The sequence below is a fragment of the Dermochelys coriacea genome, chromosome 3 (assembly GCF_009764565.3).
Source record: "Dermochelys coriacea isolate rDerCor1 chromosome 3, rDerCor1.pri.v4, whole genome shotgun sequence".
Taxonomy (NCBI): Eukaryota; Metazoa; Chordata; order Testudines; family Dermochelyidae; genus Dermochelys; species Dermochelys coriacea.
Window position 1 is genome coordinate 47,865,273 of NC_050070.1, and position 15,315 is coordinate 47,880,587.

Sequence of the window (15,315 nt, forward strand, 5' to 3'; positions counted from 1 at the left end):
AATGTCTGGTTTATATCTTACTTTATGCTGAGAAATCTGCTGCTGCAGTTTAGAAGTTTGTGTTCCAATGGGTTCAGAATTTGCAAGCCTTTTTTCAGTGGTGGTCAGCCACTCAACCAGGGGTTCTAAAGTGTCATGGAATTGCTGTGCTACCACTAAGATACCTTCCAACTGACGATTCCTGTAAACACGCCAAGATAAAGGTCATTTTTGCGATGAAGTGCGTGTGAGAGATTCAATAAAACCCTTCATCCTCTCAGCTAAAAAATATTCTACACATTATTGTAGAAGCCAGCCACAAGCTGAAACAGATACACATCCACAGTACAGGAAGAAAAATAATGTAAACCAACAACCATATAAAAGTACAGTTAATAAGAAAGACTCCAAAAATCATATTGGCTGAACAAGAGAGTCCAATGCTTGATATACTTTGTTAATAAAATAAATTTTACTGCATTCATATGCACTTGGTTAAAAATAACCTAAGGCTTCATTAAGCAATGCACTTAAATACATGGGCTCATTTTTATTCAGGAAAGTACTTAAACTTCTGCTTAACTTTAAGCATATGCTTAAGTCCTATTGTCTTCAATGGGACTTATACATACACTTAAAGTTAGGCACATACTGAAGTACTTTGTTGAATCAGGGCATGTCATCATGCTCACTCCAACCTGTAAAATAAATTCTTTAAATATCTTTTCAGTGACGTTGTATGAACTTTACAGCCCCAATCCTGCACTCCTTGTTCAAGTTAAAAACTCTCATTTTTGTCAGTGCCAGTTTTACCTTATAAGGATACAGATTTGCCCCCTAACGCAAGATGGCAATCTCTACAACATCTCTGAGATGTCCAACATTTTTGATGGGGTTCTGTTCTGTTTTTCTTTATTCCACTCTTACAAAAATATTTTTCTCAGTCCTACTTGCCTATACATTTCACCCAAGGCAGACTATTTTAATGCTTTCTATTTTTAAGACTTTAGAAAAATTCATCCTGTGTTAAACATTAAGGGCCAGTTATGAATAATGGTGATTCCCTTCCAAGAAAAAGAAACATGTCTTTTGTCATTTTAGTTTTCAGAAGTGTAATCAAAGAATTATGGAGACAAACTTGTATCTAAACAAATGGACTGGACAGATTGTAATTTGATTTGAAAATAAATTTCACCAGACTCGTATGAGAATATTAAATTAAATGAGATTAACATTTACTTCAATTAATGAGTCATAGATCCTTGTTTTTTTATTTTTTTTACAGAATGTTTAATAGCTTAATAACTGAATCTACTAATTTCTTTAAGTAATCAAGTTATTAATTATTTATTATTATTATTATTATGGGTGTACAATTGAGGGCTTAAATAACAATAAGCATAGATGGGACAGCCAAAAAGATTAGGAAGTGTCAGAAGAGTCCAAACAAACTTAATGCCAGAATCTCAATCCCAATAATACAGTATACAGATAAAAGCATTTCATTGTTTAGCATTGCAATGCATAACATTATACTCTTTCAACTCTTTTCAGTCTTCCCTAACCACCCTCTTTGTCTCTGTCTCCCCACTCAATTTTGTGCCTTCATCCATGCTATCTCCCATGCTTACAGCACCCTTTCTTCCTCCTCTCAAGCACTAAGTGACCTCTTTTCAAATCTTCCCTCTGAAAGCACACTTCTTCAGCAAAGCCCTTCAAATACTGCGCTCTCCAAAGACACTTGCACTATTCATGTTAACTTGTCTTCCCCTGTGTTATGTGTATCTGAATTTTGTAGTGATATTAGAATTTAACTGTAAGTTATTCGGGGAAGGAACTGTGTTATCTCATTTTGTCTGCACAGCTCTGAGCATGATGGTGGGACTGTTTTTTTTTCCTTTATTGGGAGTTGAGGGAGCCCAGCAGCTTACATAAGGATCTCAGCAAATCACAGGATCAGGACCAATAATCCAATTCTTCAGATAACCCTGATTTGAAAACGAGAAGTGCAATATTCTCCCTTTGTAGCCACAATTCAGGATTTAAAGAGTTCTAAGAAATCATTATTTACTGAAAGTTGATTGTGTGCTTTGTGCCATACAGAACAGCGAGAATCTGGTTTCTCCACCGAGGAATTTACATTCTGCCTATACTAATGTGGATGTAGTGTTCCAGATAATGAGAAGATGTATGTGCAGTTGATCTCACTAAAGTATCTCATTTTAGCTTTTCGGGATAGTAAAACTTTTTTTTAATAGCTAATGACCTATTCAAGCTATTTTCCTTTCCTTTTCTTATGAATCAGCTTTATATATATCATCATCAAGGCACAATACGTTTGACATGGCAACAAGAAAATAGTGCTTATGAAGTCTCAGATTATGAAGTTCCACATGCTACTTCTAGTCATCTATCCCCTGCTGAACTCATATTTCTCAAAGGAATGAAAGAATGTCAAATACCTTGTTTCAGCTTTACTGAGCAATGCATCCCATCTACTATCCAGGAGACTCAACTGCTTCAAGATCTTCACTTTATCAGCAGGTTCTGCTGACTCTGCAATTTTCTCCCCTTCACGCTTGCTTACCTCAACGGTAGGTCTGCGGTCATCCAGTAATCTCTGGAGAAGCTGGAGATAAAGCAATCAAAAATCAAATTGCTAGGAAACAACTGAATCAACACAAAGCTGTGGAAATGTAAGGAGGCAGATTTGTCAAGATCTTGTTAATAATGTACGCTCTGCTTAAAAGGACAATTGCAAAGAAGTATTAGATGCTTGTATTACCATGAAAATGCCAATATTGTAAAAAGAGTTAATTCTGACTTGAGCTAGTTACTTGTTTCTCTGTAAGTTGAAAATGGCAGACGTCCACCAAGTCCTCGCCCCACTAAAGACCTTTCCCTGTAAATGAGTGTATTAATTGGTTTTTGTGTGACGAAGATGTGTGGCAGCCCTCACTGGTGCATACACATATGGGAAAATGTCACATTTAACATCCACTGTATTTGCTAATGAGCTTTTATTACAATTTGTGAGCATTTATAGAAAAACTGCATGTTTGCAGAGGTGCAGATAACATATATAGGCTTGGAAGGATTAGATGTTTACCCGTAACTGCTGATTTCACCCTACATACACAAAGAGATTAAAAAATATTTCCATTGATAATAACTGAAATTTACAGACAGGCAAAGTAAGAAAAATGCTCCTTGAGAACTTAATGCAGTTTGATTTAAGGATATTGTTTACTTTGTATATTTTGACAAATGATGCAATTTGTATTTTAATGGTTAGAAAGCTTTAACTTGTTGAATCTCAACATCTACTGTCATTAATTATTGTCTGCCCCTGCATTGCTTCATACAGCTGTGAACATGTAAATGATAAAAATAGAAATAAAATGCTTGAAACCCATAAGTTTGTGTAACTAAAAATTTAAATCAATAGCAATTGAAAAAATGCCTCAAAATACACTATTATCTGAAAAATTATGTCAAAAAATGGAATTCAACTGCTCTGCTCATGTACAGTTACATTTTCCACTGATCACATCTGGGATGTCTGAAAATTGGGTTCACTGACATCACCCAGTAAATTAGTTTCTCCCCCAAGAATCTACCATATTTCTGTCTAACACTTGATGATCCCCCTATTTTTTCCACCATTCCTTCGTTGGCTGGAGGGACTCCACCTCTCTGTCTCTGCAGTACTCCCAGCACACAATGCTCTACTGCATGCTGCAATCTTTAGGCTTCATAGACTGTGCCCCTATGTTAAATATGAGAATGACTTGGGCCATATTGTAGAATGGCATGTGTTTGGTCCCTGAGCTGCATTATGCCCGCTTCTTCTCTAGTTATGAAAATTCTAGGAGTGATTATAACCTCCTTATACCAGCCCATACTGTTGCCTACATTGGAGATGACCAACATTGCGGCACCAGGATTCTGGTTGAGGATGCAAAGACAGTGGGATTTAGGCACTTACTCCATGCTGCTCATGCCTACAGTGGTTAGCTCCACTGTTTGTAATACTGCTTTGCAAATTTTAAAACAAAAATTCTATCCCTTCTCATTTTCTGCTTCTCCATTAACCAAACATTGATTTTTTTTCTCCTCTTTGTGTCTAAAATGCCTTGATTCTTTTTGTTTTTAACTTGCTAGATTTTGCACTTGCATCCAAGTACAGATGAAGGAGAATCAGAGCCCAGTTTCTAAAATGAAATGTCACACCCCTCCACATAATTCCAGAAGACAGAATATGGAAAGCACAGCTGCATTAAATACTTCAATACACTTGATTGTAATACAGTACACTTGAGCAGATTTTCTGCTTCAGTGAAGATTGGGAATTCATTATCATCACTGAAGCAGAGAGAGAATCTGAATGTACAGTAATAAGTTTCACTTACTTTCTGTTCCTGTATCTGGGCCTTCACAACTTTGAACTCAGCAGATGGAGGCTTCTGATTGGCCACTAGATCTTCTGTATCAATGAGCCAGCTAAGCAGAGATTCAAGGGCATCCTGGAACCTTCCACAGTGAAGAAGAGCTTCTTGCAGCTGAGCAGCTCGTTGAGCAACCTGAGAGAAAGACAGAGAGAGTATTAATCACTTTTCCTTTTTTTCCCCTCCTACTTCTGCCAATTAACCAAGGTTTGCAGAATGGCTGTCTTTATTACTGTAGTGTATTTTCATTTTTATACCTCTTCATCATTGTGCAGAAGTTAATTCACATTCATCATTTTAAAATTCCACCACTGTAGTTTTGAACTAGGGCACTTATCTCTTAGGCTGTGGTCTTCCATTTAAAAGCATGAGGTTGATTCCCAGTAAACTATATTATCCCAACGATGCAGTAGAAAGAATACTCCTGTGTTGTATAGTTATGTTCTATCTACAGTGATACTATGGTGAAATACAGTGGTGTGAAACATGCCTCTAGGCACTGTGTGTTTTATAAGGGCTTCCTTGTAACAGCACTCAGCTCAGGACCCAAATTGCACTCCACAGTAGGGACAACGCTCCCTTCATAGTTTAAAAGGCATGAAAGTAGAAGACATAACCATGAACCATGGACATCTGTTGCTCCACTGCATCAATGCTCCTGCGAGGTGAAGCCTGTGACAATGTGCACTTTCCTGCCTCCCACACCTGCCACATCCCATCCTCACCTGTTGTCCAAGAACCTTTCATGGCATAGGAAAGACACAAGGGGAAGTTGCTCCTCTGAGCAGGGGTAACTTACAATTCTTAAAGCACCATAAACCCTGATGCGCATTAAAGGGAACATGCCACTGGCAACACATAGCTGAGCCCTATTGCCGCTTAGTGCACTACTGGAAAATGCTCAGATACCCATGGTGAATACGAACATAATAGAAAAGACTCTCTGATACCACAGTAAATGTGAATACAGAAAGAATCACAGTGGATGAAGGAGAGAGAGAAGTGACTATAACGTGGTTGAGAAAAATCCATGTAGCTACCTTTCTCATGTATGTGTCTCACCTCCATCCCTTCGCCACACAACTTGAGCTATTAAACTCCTCCCTGCTCTGCATATGCAGAGGGGAGCAAAGAGTCCTGAGGGAACCTTTCCTGGCTAAGAATGCCAGGAATAAACCTACAGAAAAATGGACAGAACTGTAGAAATGACAACCATACTTTGGCAGCTATTGACACAAATATTTTAAAGAAAATTGCAAAGAAAGTTACTGTATTAAGGTAACAGAATCCATGACCATCATGAACATATTTTAATGTTCTGTATTTTGAAAGATGACATCAAAAAAAATAGGGGAAAATACAAAACAAGGAAGACAAACACTGATTTTGTGAAATGCAAAATAATAACCTTCTTATTGAGAGTCTTCCATCGGGTGTTAACATCTTCAAGGTCATGCTCAAGGTTCTCAGTGCTAGCATTTTTAGCAGCACTTTGAATAAGGCCTTGACCTAACCAATTTACCTCCTGTTGTTTAACTTGCAGAGGTTCAATCTCTTCTTTCTGGAATACCTGCAGGTGGAAAACCAAAGGCACATCTGAACTATTTTGTTTGATAACACGTGGAATATAAGCAACTGTGATGTGGATATTGGAAGTAAAATCTTAGTACTGAAAATGAATATATAGCCATAGGTTTCAGAGTAGCAGCCGTGTTAGTCTGTATTCGCAAAAAGAAAAGGAGTACTTGTGGCACCTTAGAGACTAACAAATTTATTAGAGCATAAGCTTTCGTGAGCTACAGCTCACTTCATCGGATGCATTTCGATGAAGTGAGCTGTAGCTCACGAAAGCTTATGCTCTAATAAATTTGTTAGTCTCTAAGGTGCCACAAGTACTCCTTTTCTTATATAGCCATAGAGCATTATTAAAAAGAAATGATATTTACTGAAGTAAAGAAAATCTTAAAAACAATCAATGCCATTAAAGTTGAAAAAAATATAAGCTGACAGTACACCACCAACTAACCAACTATAGTACTGTACCTCTAAAAACCAAATGCTGTATTTTGTTTAGAGGGAGATTTCATGTAAAACTAGGATGTGAGCAATCACCCTGGTATGATTGCAGCTGGGACACTGGGACAAATTCAATCCTGGTATAAATAGTGCAACTTCCACAGTGCAAATGTGCCTGCCTTCATGAGGCATAATTAGGGTTGCCCAGGCATCCAGTTTTCGACTGGAATGCCCGGTCAAAAAGGGACCCTGAGAGCTCCTGGCAGCACAGCTGACCGGGCTGCTAAAAGTCTGGCTGGCTGCAGCAGGACAGGCAGGCTCAGTGCCCGGTGGCTCAGTGCAGTTTCTGGGAAGTGGCGGCATGACCCTCTGGCTCCTAGGTGCAGGGGCGGCCAGTGGGGCTCAAAACACTGCCCCCAGCGCTGGCTCTGCAGCTCCCATTAGCTGAGAACTCCACAGACAATGGGAGCTGTGGAGCCGCCGCTGGGGGTGGGGGACAGCGCATGGAGCTCTCCTGGCAGCTCTTCCATGTAGGAGTCAGAGGGACATGCTGCCGCTTCCTGGGAGCTGCACGGACCTCCTCCATCCCCAGGAAATGCCGGGGCCACCTGAGGTCAGTGCCAACTGGAGCCCATATCCAACCCCCTTCCCATGCCCCAACCCCCTGTCCCAGCTTGGAACCCCCTCTGGCACCCAAACTCCTCCCAGAGCCCGCTCCCTGCACCCCAACCCCCTGTCCCAGCCCTGAGCCCCCTTCCAAACTACAAACCTTCAGCCCCATCCCCCAGCCCCTTTCTGCATCCCCAACCCCTCATCCCCAGTCCCACCCCACAGCCTGCACCCCCAGCCAGAGCCCTCACCCTCTCCCACATCCCAATCCCCTGTCCCATCCGAGTGGTAAGAGAGGGTGGGGGAGAGAGAGCTATGGAAGGAGTGGGGATGGAGTGAGTGGCAGTGGGGCCTCAGATAAGGGATGAGGCAAGGGCAAGGCCTTCTGGAAGGGCCAGGGCAGGAGGTGGGGCAAGGGTGTTCAGTTTTCTGCAATTAGAAAGTTGGCAACCCTAGGCATAATGTGGCCACTGTATGTAGTTCACATTAACACTGCTCAGGAGGAGAACAGAAAACTAGAGCACATACAAAGCAGGGCAACAAAACTGATACAAGAACTCATGAGACAGTGGGAGATACATCTAGAAAATAGTAAAGCAGACTCAGAGAGAGACAAACACAGTCCATAGATAAAGTGACAATGTAAAAGTATGTAAGCAAGTAAAAGAATTGAAAACTAACAATATACATCAAGGGAGCAAACTGGGCAATGTCTCTGAACATTGGACAAGGGGCACAGCCTAAAGTTAGGGAAGGAAAAATTTTAGGTTAGGTTTTAGTAAATGCAAATGAATTCTAGAATATGGAGGTGGGTGCAGTAGCACAACAGCAGATACCCATTACTATTAAGGCTGCAAGTTTGTCACAGAGGTCACGGATTCGTGACTTTCCATGATCTCCGTGACTTCTGCAGTGGCCAGTGCGCCTGGCTCAGGGTCAGCTCAGGCAGCCCCTGCGCCAGGTGCACTGGCCAATGCTGGGGCAGTCTTGGGCCACCATCCCTGCCCCCTCTGTCTCCACCCAGAGCGCTGGCTTCACAGCTCCTATGTGGCTGGGAACCAATGGGAGCTGCAGGGCTATGCCTGTAGGCGGAGGCAGCGCGCAGAGCTGCCTGGCCATGCCTCCGCAAGAGGGATGTCACCACTTCCGGGAAGCCCCCAGGTAAGTGCCCCCAAGAGCCCCACCTCACCCTGTCCCATGCCCCACCCCACTGTCCCCTCCCACACACAAACTCTGCTGCTGCTGGGGGGGAAGGCGTGGAGCCAAGTAGGGAGTCTAACGGCCTCACCAACCATGGCTCCCAGGCCATGTGCTGCTGCCTGCATGCCCGCCCACCCGCCAGGCCGCCCTCCCACAGCACCCACGGGGCCCCCAGCAGCCACCCCCACCCCCCGCAAGTTTTATTCACTGGTATTTTTACTAAAAGTCATAGACGGGTCATGGGCCGTGAATTTTTGTTTACTGCCCGTGACCTGTCCATGACTTTTACTAAAAATACTCGTGACTAAAACGTAGCCATAATTATTATATATTACAGGACAGTTCTGCAGATTGCATGGGCTCTACGTAATTCTCTCTGTTCTATTCTCTATGATTGTATTTAAGCTTTGCAGAACCAGACTATTATCATAGTGATACCAGTATAAATTCAGGCTAACTCAATTTATTTCAGTTGAATTACTCTGAAGTGACTCCAGTGTCAATGAGTTCAGAAACTGGCCAAAAGCCGCCGAATTAATTACATAGACAAGTGAAAAATAATGGATGAACAAACAATGGTAAAGAATGCTCAACTTTTGACCCTAAATCCTTCTATAGTGGCATTCAGCAACAGTTTTGTTTCAGGTTTAGTGCTTTCGAAGCAACCTTCTTCAGCTTCCTGAAGAGCGGGAAGATCTTTCAGCATACCAGTTACTCTTCTTTTCTGGCAGTAAGAACCCTGTGGTAAATTATGTGTTTTAAAGATATAGATATCATGTGGCGGAGCAAATTTCTATGTGCTTGACATGCCACTGTAGAGGCTGCAGAAGATACACTGAGCACCTGGGAGAAAGCAATGGGATTTACGCACACCTAGGGTTACCACCTTTGAAATGCAAAAATGCAAAAACCGTGGTATTCCCCCACACACACACACACAAGGCAAGCCCAATGCAACCTCAACCACAAGGCAACTCCAAGACTCCCCCTTCAATAGCCACTTATATAATAGCTAGAGATGTAACACATATAGACAAGATTGACAAATTGCATGTCTCCTCACTCTCCCATGACACAAACCCTCTCTCACACACATGCAGGATGTGCTTGCATGTTGGTGTGCAGACAGCTGCTGTATTTTTAACAGTTTTGATCTGTTATCACTTAAACTGTGAAATGGGAGCACTGCAGCATCTTTAGCTGGACACAGAAACTTTCCCAGTGTATTCTGGTTATAATGCAAATCTTTAGACCCACAGCAGATTAAATTATAAAAAACCCAGCAGATTAAATTATTTTTTTGGCAACTGGAAAAACCATAAAAAACCCAGCCAGGTCGGTCTAATACCAGACAGTTGGTAATCCTACACTCATCTTCCAAGACCTTAATCACAATGGACAAGCAAACTACAACCTTTGTATAGCAGTTTGGTGAATATTTACAACTAGCAACAAACTTGCTGTTCCAGTTTGCTGCAAAATAAGGGAAGTAGCAAGCATTTCTTCCTACTTTGGGATAATTACTATATATATATATAATTACTATATATATATATATATATATATAAATAAAACAAGGACTTCCTTTATATTCCAAAACTCCTTATCTTTCAAAGGCAGTGCACTACAACAGATGGCTGAGCCTTTTGCCTTAACCTGTCCTTTAAAAACATATACATTGTTTACAAAGAGAATCTTAAAATAAATTAAAATGATCTTTGAGGGTAATTTACCAGATTGGTTCAGCAACAAACCCTGAAATAGTTCAAACATCAAGCAGAGTGGGCAGAAAAAGATTACAGACTTGACAAACACCCCTTACTTATTACAATGCTTTATTCTTTACTTTCTCTCCTCATCCAACACGCAGAAAATGTCATAAGATCTTGTGCTTGTAAAACACTACTGGAACTTCAGATCCACTTTTTGGCATGCAGCTTCAGGAAAAAGGGCTTCAGTACATGCAACAAATCTTTAATCTATGTACTTTGGAAACCACAATAATCTGATACCATTATTTGTACCTTTATGAGTAAGACTGGTCAAGCTGAATAAATCAGGCAGAACTGTCACTCCCTAGCATTGCCTTTAACCACAATTTGTGTAAAAACTGAATGGTAACATCAGTGCACAGTGGAAGCATTCCAAATGAAGAGTAACAAACACCATCTGGACAATAATAGCCATGCACCAAACAGCTGGAAGAAATCAGCCCTGTCAGAAACTGCCCCTCATTCTTTTACTAAAGTGAGCATCTCACCGATTTCTGACATCTTGTAATGTGTTAGGCAAATTATGCTAGTAACCAGATTTTCTTAGTAAATAAAAAATAAAATTCTAGATGCATTAATAATTCATAATCAGAAACTCTACCAGTCACTTTGATGATAACAAAACGAACAGCTTTTGGCCTTTGCTGCAATGATTCCAAGACCCTTTTGTTTTGAATTACCTTATTAGACAATAGACCATTGCAGACTGTATCCAAGGTTTCCTTGTGGGTTCCTGTAGTCCAGACATTCCTTTTCATTCTCATTGGGTTAGCTTGTGGACAGTTTATGGTATTATCTAACTCCAGTTCCTGAGCAGAAAATGTTGTTTCCATTGAATCTGTATGTGTTATACTAGATTCCTCTGTATCAGACAAAATCTCACATTTTGCTAAATCTATGTCGCTAGCATTAACAGCAATACTTGCATAATACATGCTTAAATGCTGAGGTGCATCATCCACCAAGTCCCCCTCTATCATTGTGACATGTGTTTTCATTTCTTCAGCTTCACACTCATTTTCCACTTTTCCTTTGTCTGCGGTAAAATGGTTTTCTCCATGACCTTGGAGATGTTCTGTATCTGATATGATGTTCTCTTTCAAAGAACTCTGTGAGTAACAACATTTGGTCCCTGTCTCCTCATTTTCACATTTGTGAGGACTACTTTGCACTATTTTTTCTGTTTGTGAAACATCACATAAAGTCAATCTGCAGCTCTCTTCAATAGGAGCACTACTGCAATCAAGCAATGGGATGTGCTGTTCACTACTGGAAATAGCAGGAAAAAATTGTCTAAATTGACCTACTACATGGATATATTCTGCAGAAGGTATACTTCTGACTTGACTTTGCTCTCCTGCTAATGATGGGTCTTGTTTTTCTTCTCTTTCTGTTGGAGGGCTGCATAGACCAGAGTCATCCTCTTCTGAGGTGAGGGAATTAGTACCCCATTTGCACTTGCCTGCTTTTGCTATATCTGACCTATCAGCAGTTTCAACAAATGAGCATTCACTCTTATTTGCACAGTCTGCAAAATTGGGTGGAACAAACATTCTCCATGATCTCCTGTGTTCTTTCTTTTCTGTGTGAGATTTTGTTTTGGGTAATCCAGCAGTTCGAATTATGTCACTATTCAGTTTAAGTGCATCAAATATCATTTTTTCATCTAATTTGTTAACTTCGCGACCTCTGAGCTCAAATACACTGGAAGAAGTAAGGGCACCATTGGGGCACAAAGTACTAATATCCAGTGTTCTATGACTATACGGTAAAGTCCGATCTGTGAAATGTCTTGAGGAGAGGCTGCCTTTGGAGCCTGAATCAATCTGTTCATTAAGTCTCACTGTGTCATAGATTGACCTCTGAGGAACATAACAGTCTTCAATATTTAGATCTTCATCTTCTTCACCTTTCCCTACACAAGGAGGATTCTGACGTAAACAGTCTGGCCTGCTAAGCGGCTTCCCCATTTTGAAAATATTTACAGAAATATACTACTATGCCTCTGCTTTCAGGAAATGTGACATATAATGAAAAACATGATTGAACTGAACAACTACAGTCAACTTGCCGTTAGCACATATACAAAAACTACGTCATAATTTATGAGGTGGTTAAGGTCATAATCAGTGCAAAAGCAACTATAACTTTACAGGCTGTGATTTATTTAATTTTTATTCCTAAAATATAAAGTGCTTTTGTAAGTAAGGAGCAGAAATCTGTCAACAACAAAACAAAGCAAAAACCCATCAGTGTCTCAAATTCGCATAACATTCCACAGAACGTTTCATTTCTTTTTGTAGGTCGAAATTTGTATCTTAAATCTCCAGATTAAGCCTTCCAAATGAATAAGCATTAGAGTAGGCAGCACATTATCTTTTTTAGGTGACCGATTAACTGTAATCCATTTAAATCGTTTGCAGAATTCCATCTCCCTTTATAAATAAGACATGGTGCAGAAGCTTCAAAAGAAAGAACCCACAGTAGCTGTGTACAGTTTAGACCAAGGCACAAAGAAAATCTTCAGGGAAAAATAAGTTAAATCCAGAATAGTAAGAATAGTAAAACAGTCCTTTACTTTTTTTGGCAGTAGCTATAAATAACCTTAATCTGAAAGGCAGTGTATTTTCTTCTTGTACTAAATTTCTTTGTGGCGTATTCAGAAGTTCCATAGAAAAACAGTTTTCTAGGTAGTCAGGCGAATGCAATCAAACAGCCCTTTAAACTAATAATTAGAAAAGCAACTTTTTTTAATTCATTTTCAAAATATCCTCCTGGAAAGTTGTTATCCTGTTTAAGGCAACTGCAGCGCTGAATAACTACAGCATTTCTTTTCCTAAGGCACAGCAGATTTATGTTCCATTTAAATTCAGCAAGACTTAACTATAAACCGTAGTTGGCAGACTGTGGTCACCGTTTTGTCTTCATTTTTGAAGTGCAGCTGTAGAGATGAAGGCATAAAAGGAAATCCAACAATGAACGCTTGCATGTACCATCCAGTGTAGCTGATAAGCTTTCCAGCTCTCCCTGGTTTCTTACGAACTGACAGGCATCCTACCAACACGGAGCTTAAAGAAACACCCTTTTTTTTCTTTAGGCAACATCTGCTACTATCCCATTCGTTCTCAGAATATTACTCTGGCCAAGCATTAGTAGGTGCCTGACCTCTTAGCTTTACCCCCTTATGTTTTCTGCCCCACATGACTTAACTTCTTAGTCATCTTTTCACTTTTACCATTTGTCTTGTCTCTGAAACAGAGTGAGCTGTTTCAGTGGGAGGAACCTCCAGACTCAACATACCAAACTATAACAAACTAGCTGATGATGACATCATGTAAATTAGAATGCATTCTTTAATTGTGGAGGACCTGGTTTTGCTTATGAAACGCTGTTAATTAATTCAAAATGTTGAAACTGACAAGGCACAGCTTAGCTAGGTAACCTAACACCACACATACCAAATTTCCAGAACATTTTTTCAAACTGCCAGAAACAGCACTATTTTGCTTAATTATATAAATACAATCCAGTGCAGTATGTTGAATTAACAGAAATCTAACCTCTCATTTGTTCTGATGATGATATGCATAATTTTTAAGCACAGTCTATAATTCAACACATAGCCCAATAGTGTCACTTTTTAAAGGGATACAATTAAATCTTTATATTTGTCTATCTCTGTTTTACTTATAAAATCTGAAATTATAACAAAAAATTTATAAAAAATCAAATTTGACTTTATTTAGTCTGTTTGTATAGTTTTTATATTTCATTCAAACTGGAAAACAGAAATAAATCAGCTTCAATTTCAGCTTTGTTTCTATTCATTTTCACTTTCTAACTCTTGTACAATTGCACAATGTTGCAATGTCTGAGTTGCAAATGCTATATGGGGAACTTTTAAGTCCGAACAAAAAAAAGCCCATCTCTATTGAAACTAAAATAAAAAATAGTGAAAATGTTTGTATTAATATTAGGGTCCTGATTTCCAAAGAGTTAAATAGGCATTAAAGGAAATCCTACATTTTGTGTCTAAACTACCTGACAATGTCAATTTAAAACAAATGTAAATCCAAAGAGGTTGGAGATTGGCACATAACACACTGATTAAAGAGGTTATGTACAAGCTGCTTCTTCATTAGCACTGATTTGCATACTATTATTGACCAGGGCCCTATACTGCTCTTGATATTTGGTATCAACTTTAGTGAGAGTTTTAATCATAGATTAAGAGCAGCATATGGCATTTGGTATTAAAACTTAACAGTGCGCTATTGAATAAAAATCTTACAAAGTTTTATTAGATAAGCAGTGAACAGGAAATAAAAACAGTACATAAATTTTTGTTATAAGGGCATTTTAAAAATAAGAAAAAAATGTCAAAGATTTGTGTACACTCAGCTATCTACCAGAAGGTAAAAGGGTACAAAACAAATTCTGACCTTTTTCTTTCATACAGTTTGCTTTTTTTTGGCAAGTACAGCTATCACAGAAAATAAAGTCTCCAGTGCCCATAAAATTTAATACTGCCATGACATATTAAATTATGTCAAAGAGAGATTAATTTTAAGACTGAAGTTTCAGGTTTATCTAAATTAGAAAAATGTAACCTGCATGGTTACTCTTCTGACGTCCCACCAATAGTGTGCATTCCCACCCAGACCAACCACAAACAAAATCCCACTGAATTCAAAGGAAGAGGTACCATCTTTAAAAGGGCAGAATCAGGACTGGAATTTCCAAGTTTTGATTTTTCAATGGAAAAAATACGAATACTTTTTGTGAACATTTTTGTAAAAGGTTTTCCCATTTTTGACCAGGTAAAATGAAGACCTTTTTTGAATAACTTACATCCATAAGTATTAGTTCCTTTCTCATGGATTTTTTTTTTTGGAAAATTGGATTGATTAATAATCAATTACCCCATTTTCTTTGTTTACCATATGTTGTAAAGAGAGGTCAACCTTATGAAAGGGATCTAAAATGTTTAATGCAATATTTGCAAATCAGTATATTAAAAAAATCCCTAGATTTTAACTGTTTAGTTAAATATATGAAAATAAACCTCAGATTCTTGAGTAAACACTATCTTGCTTCAATGTAATAGGGAACACAGTTGACACAACCACCATAAACCAATTTAACTCTTGTTCAAGCTCATCAACAAGAATATTCAGCAAGGTTAAGATTCCTATGAAGTCCAATTAGAAACCATACTTTTCTAGGCACACTGTGCAAATATGAAGGAAAAGAGTTGTAACTACTATTGTTCTTGGGGATGGGGAAAGGGA

General features: G+C 39.2%; 1 protein-coding gene across 15 annotated transcripts in view; it reads right to left on the reverse strand.

The window, feature by feature from the left end:
• Positions 1 to 15,315, reverse strand: part of DST (dystonin) — a 468,601-nt gene that overhangs the window by 82,906 nt on the left and 370,380 nt on the right. For all 15 annotated transcript variants that reach the window (XM_038397725.2, XM_038397722.2, XM_038397727.2 and 12 more), the window contains 4 exons: positions 5,836 to 5,997; positions 4,392 to 4,562; positions 2,442 to 2,608; positions 22 to 181 (listed from right to left, as the gene is read on the reverse strand). In XM_038397725.2, the coding sequence (XP_038253653.1) occupies positions 22 to 181; positions 2,442 to 2,608; positions 4,392 to 4,562; positions 5,836 to 5,997 (660 nt within the window). The remainder of the gene's footprint in view (positions 1 to 21; positions 182 to 2,441; positions 2,609 to 4,391; positions 4,563 to 5,835; positions 5,998 to 15,315) is intronic.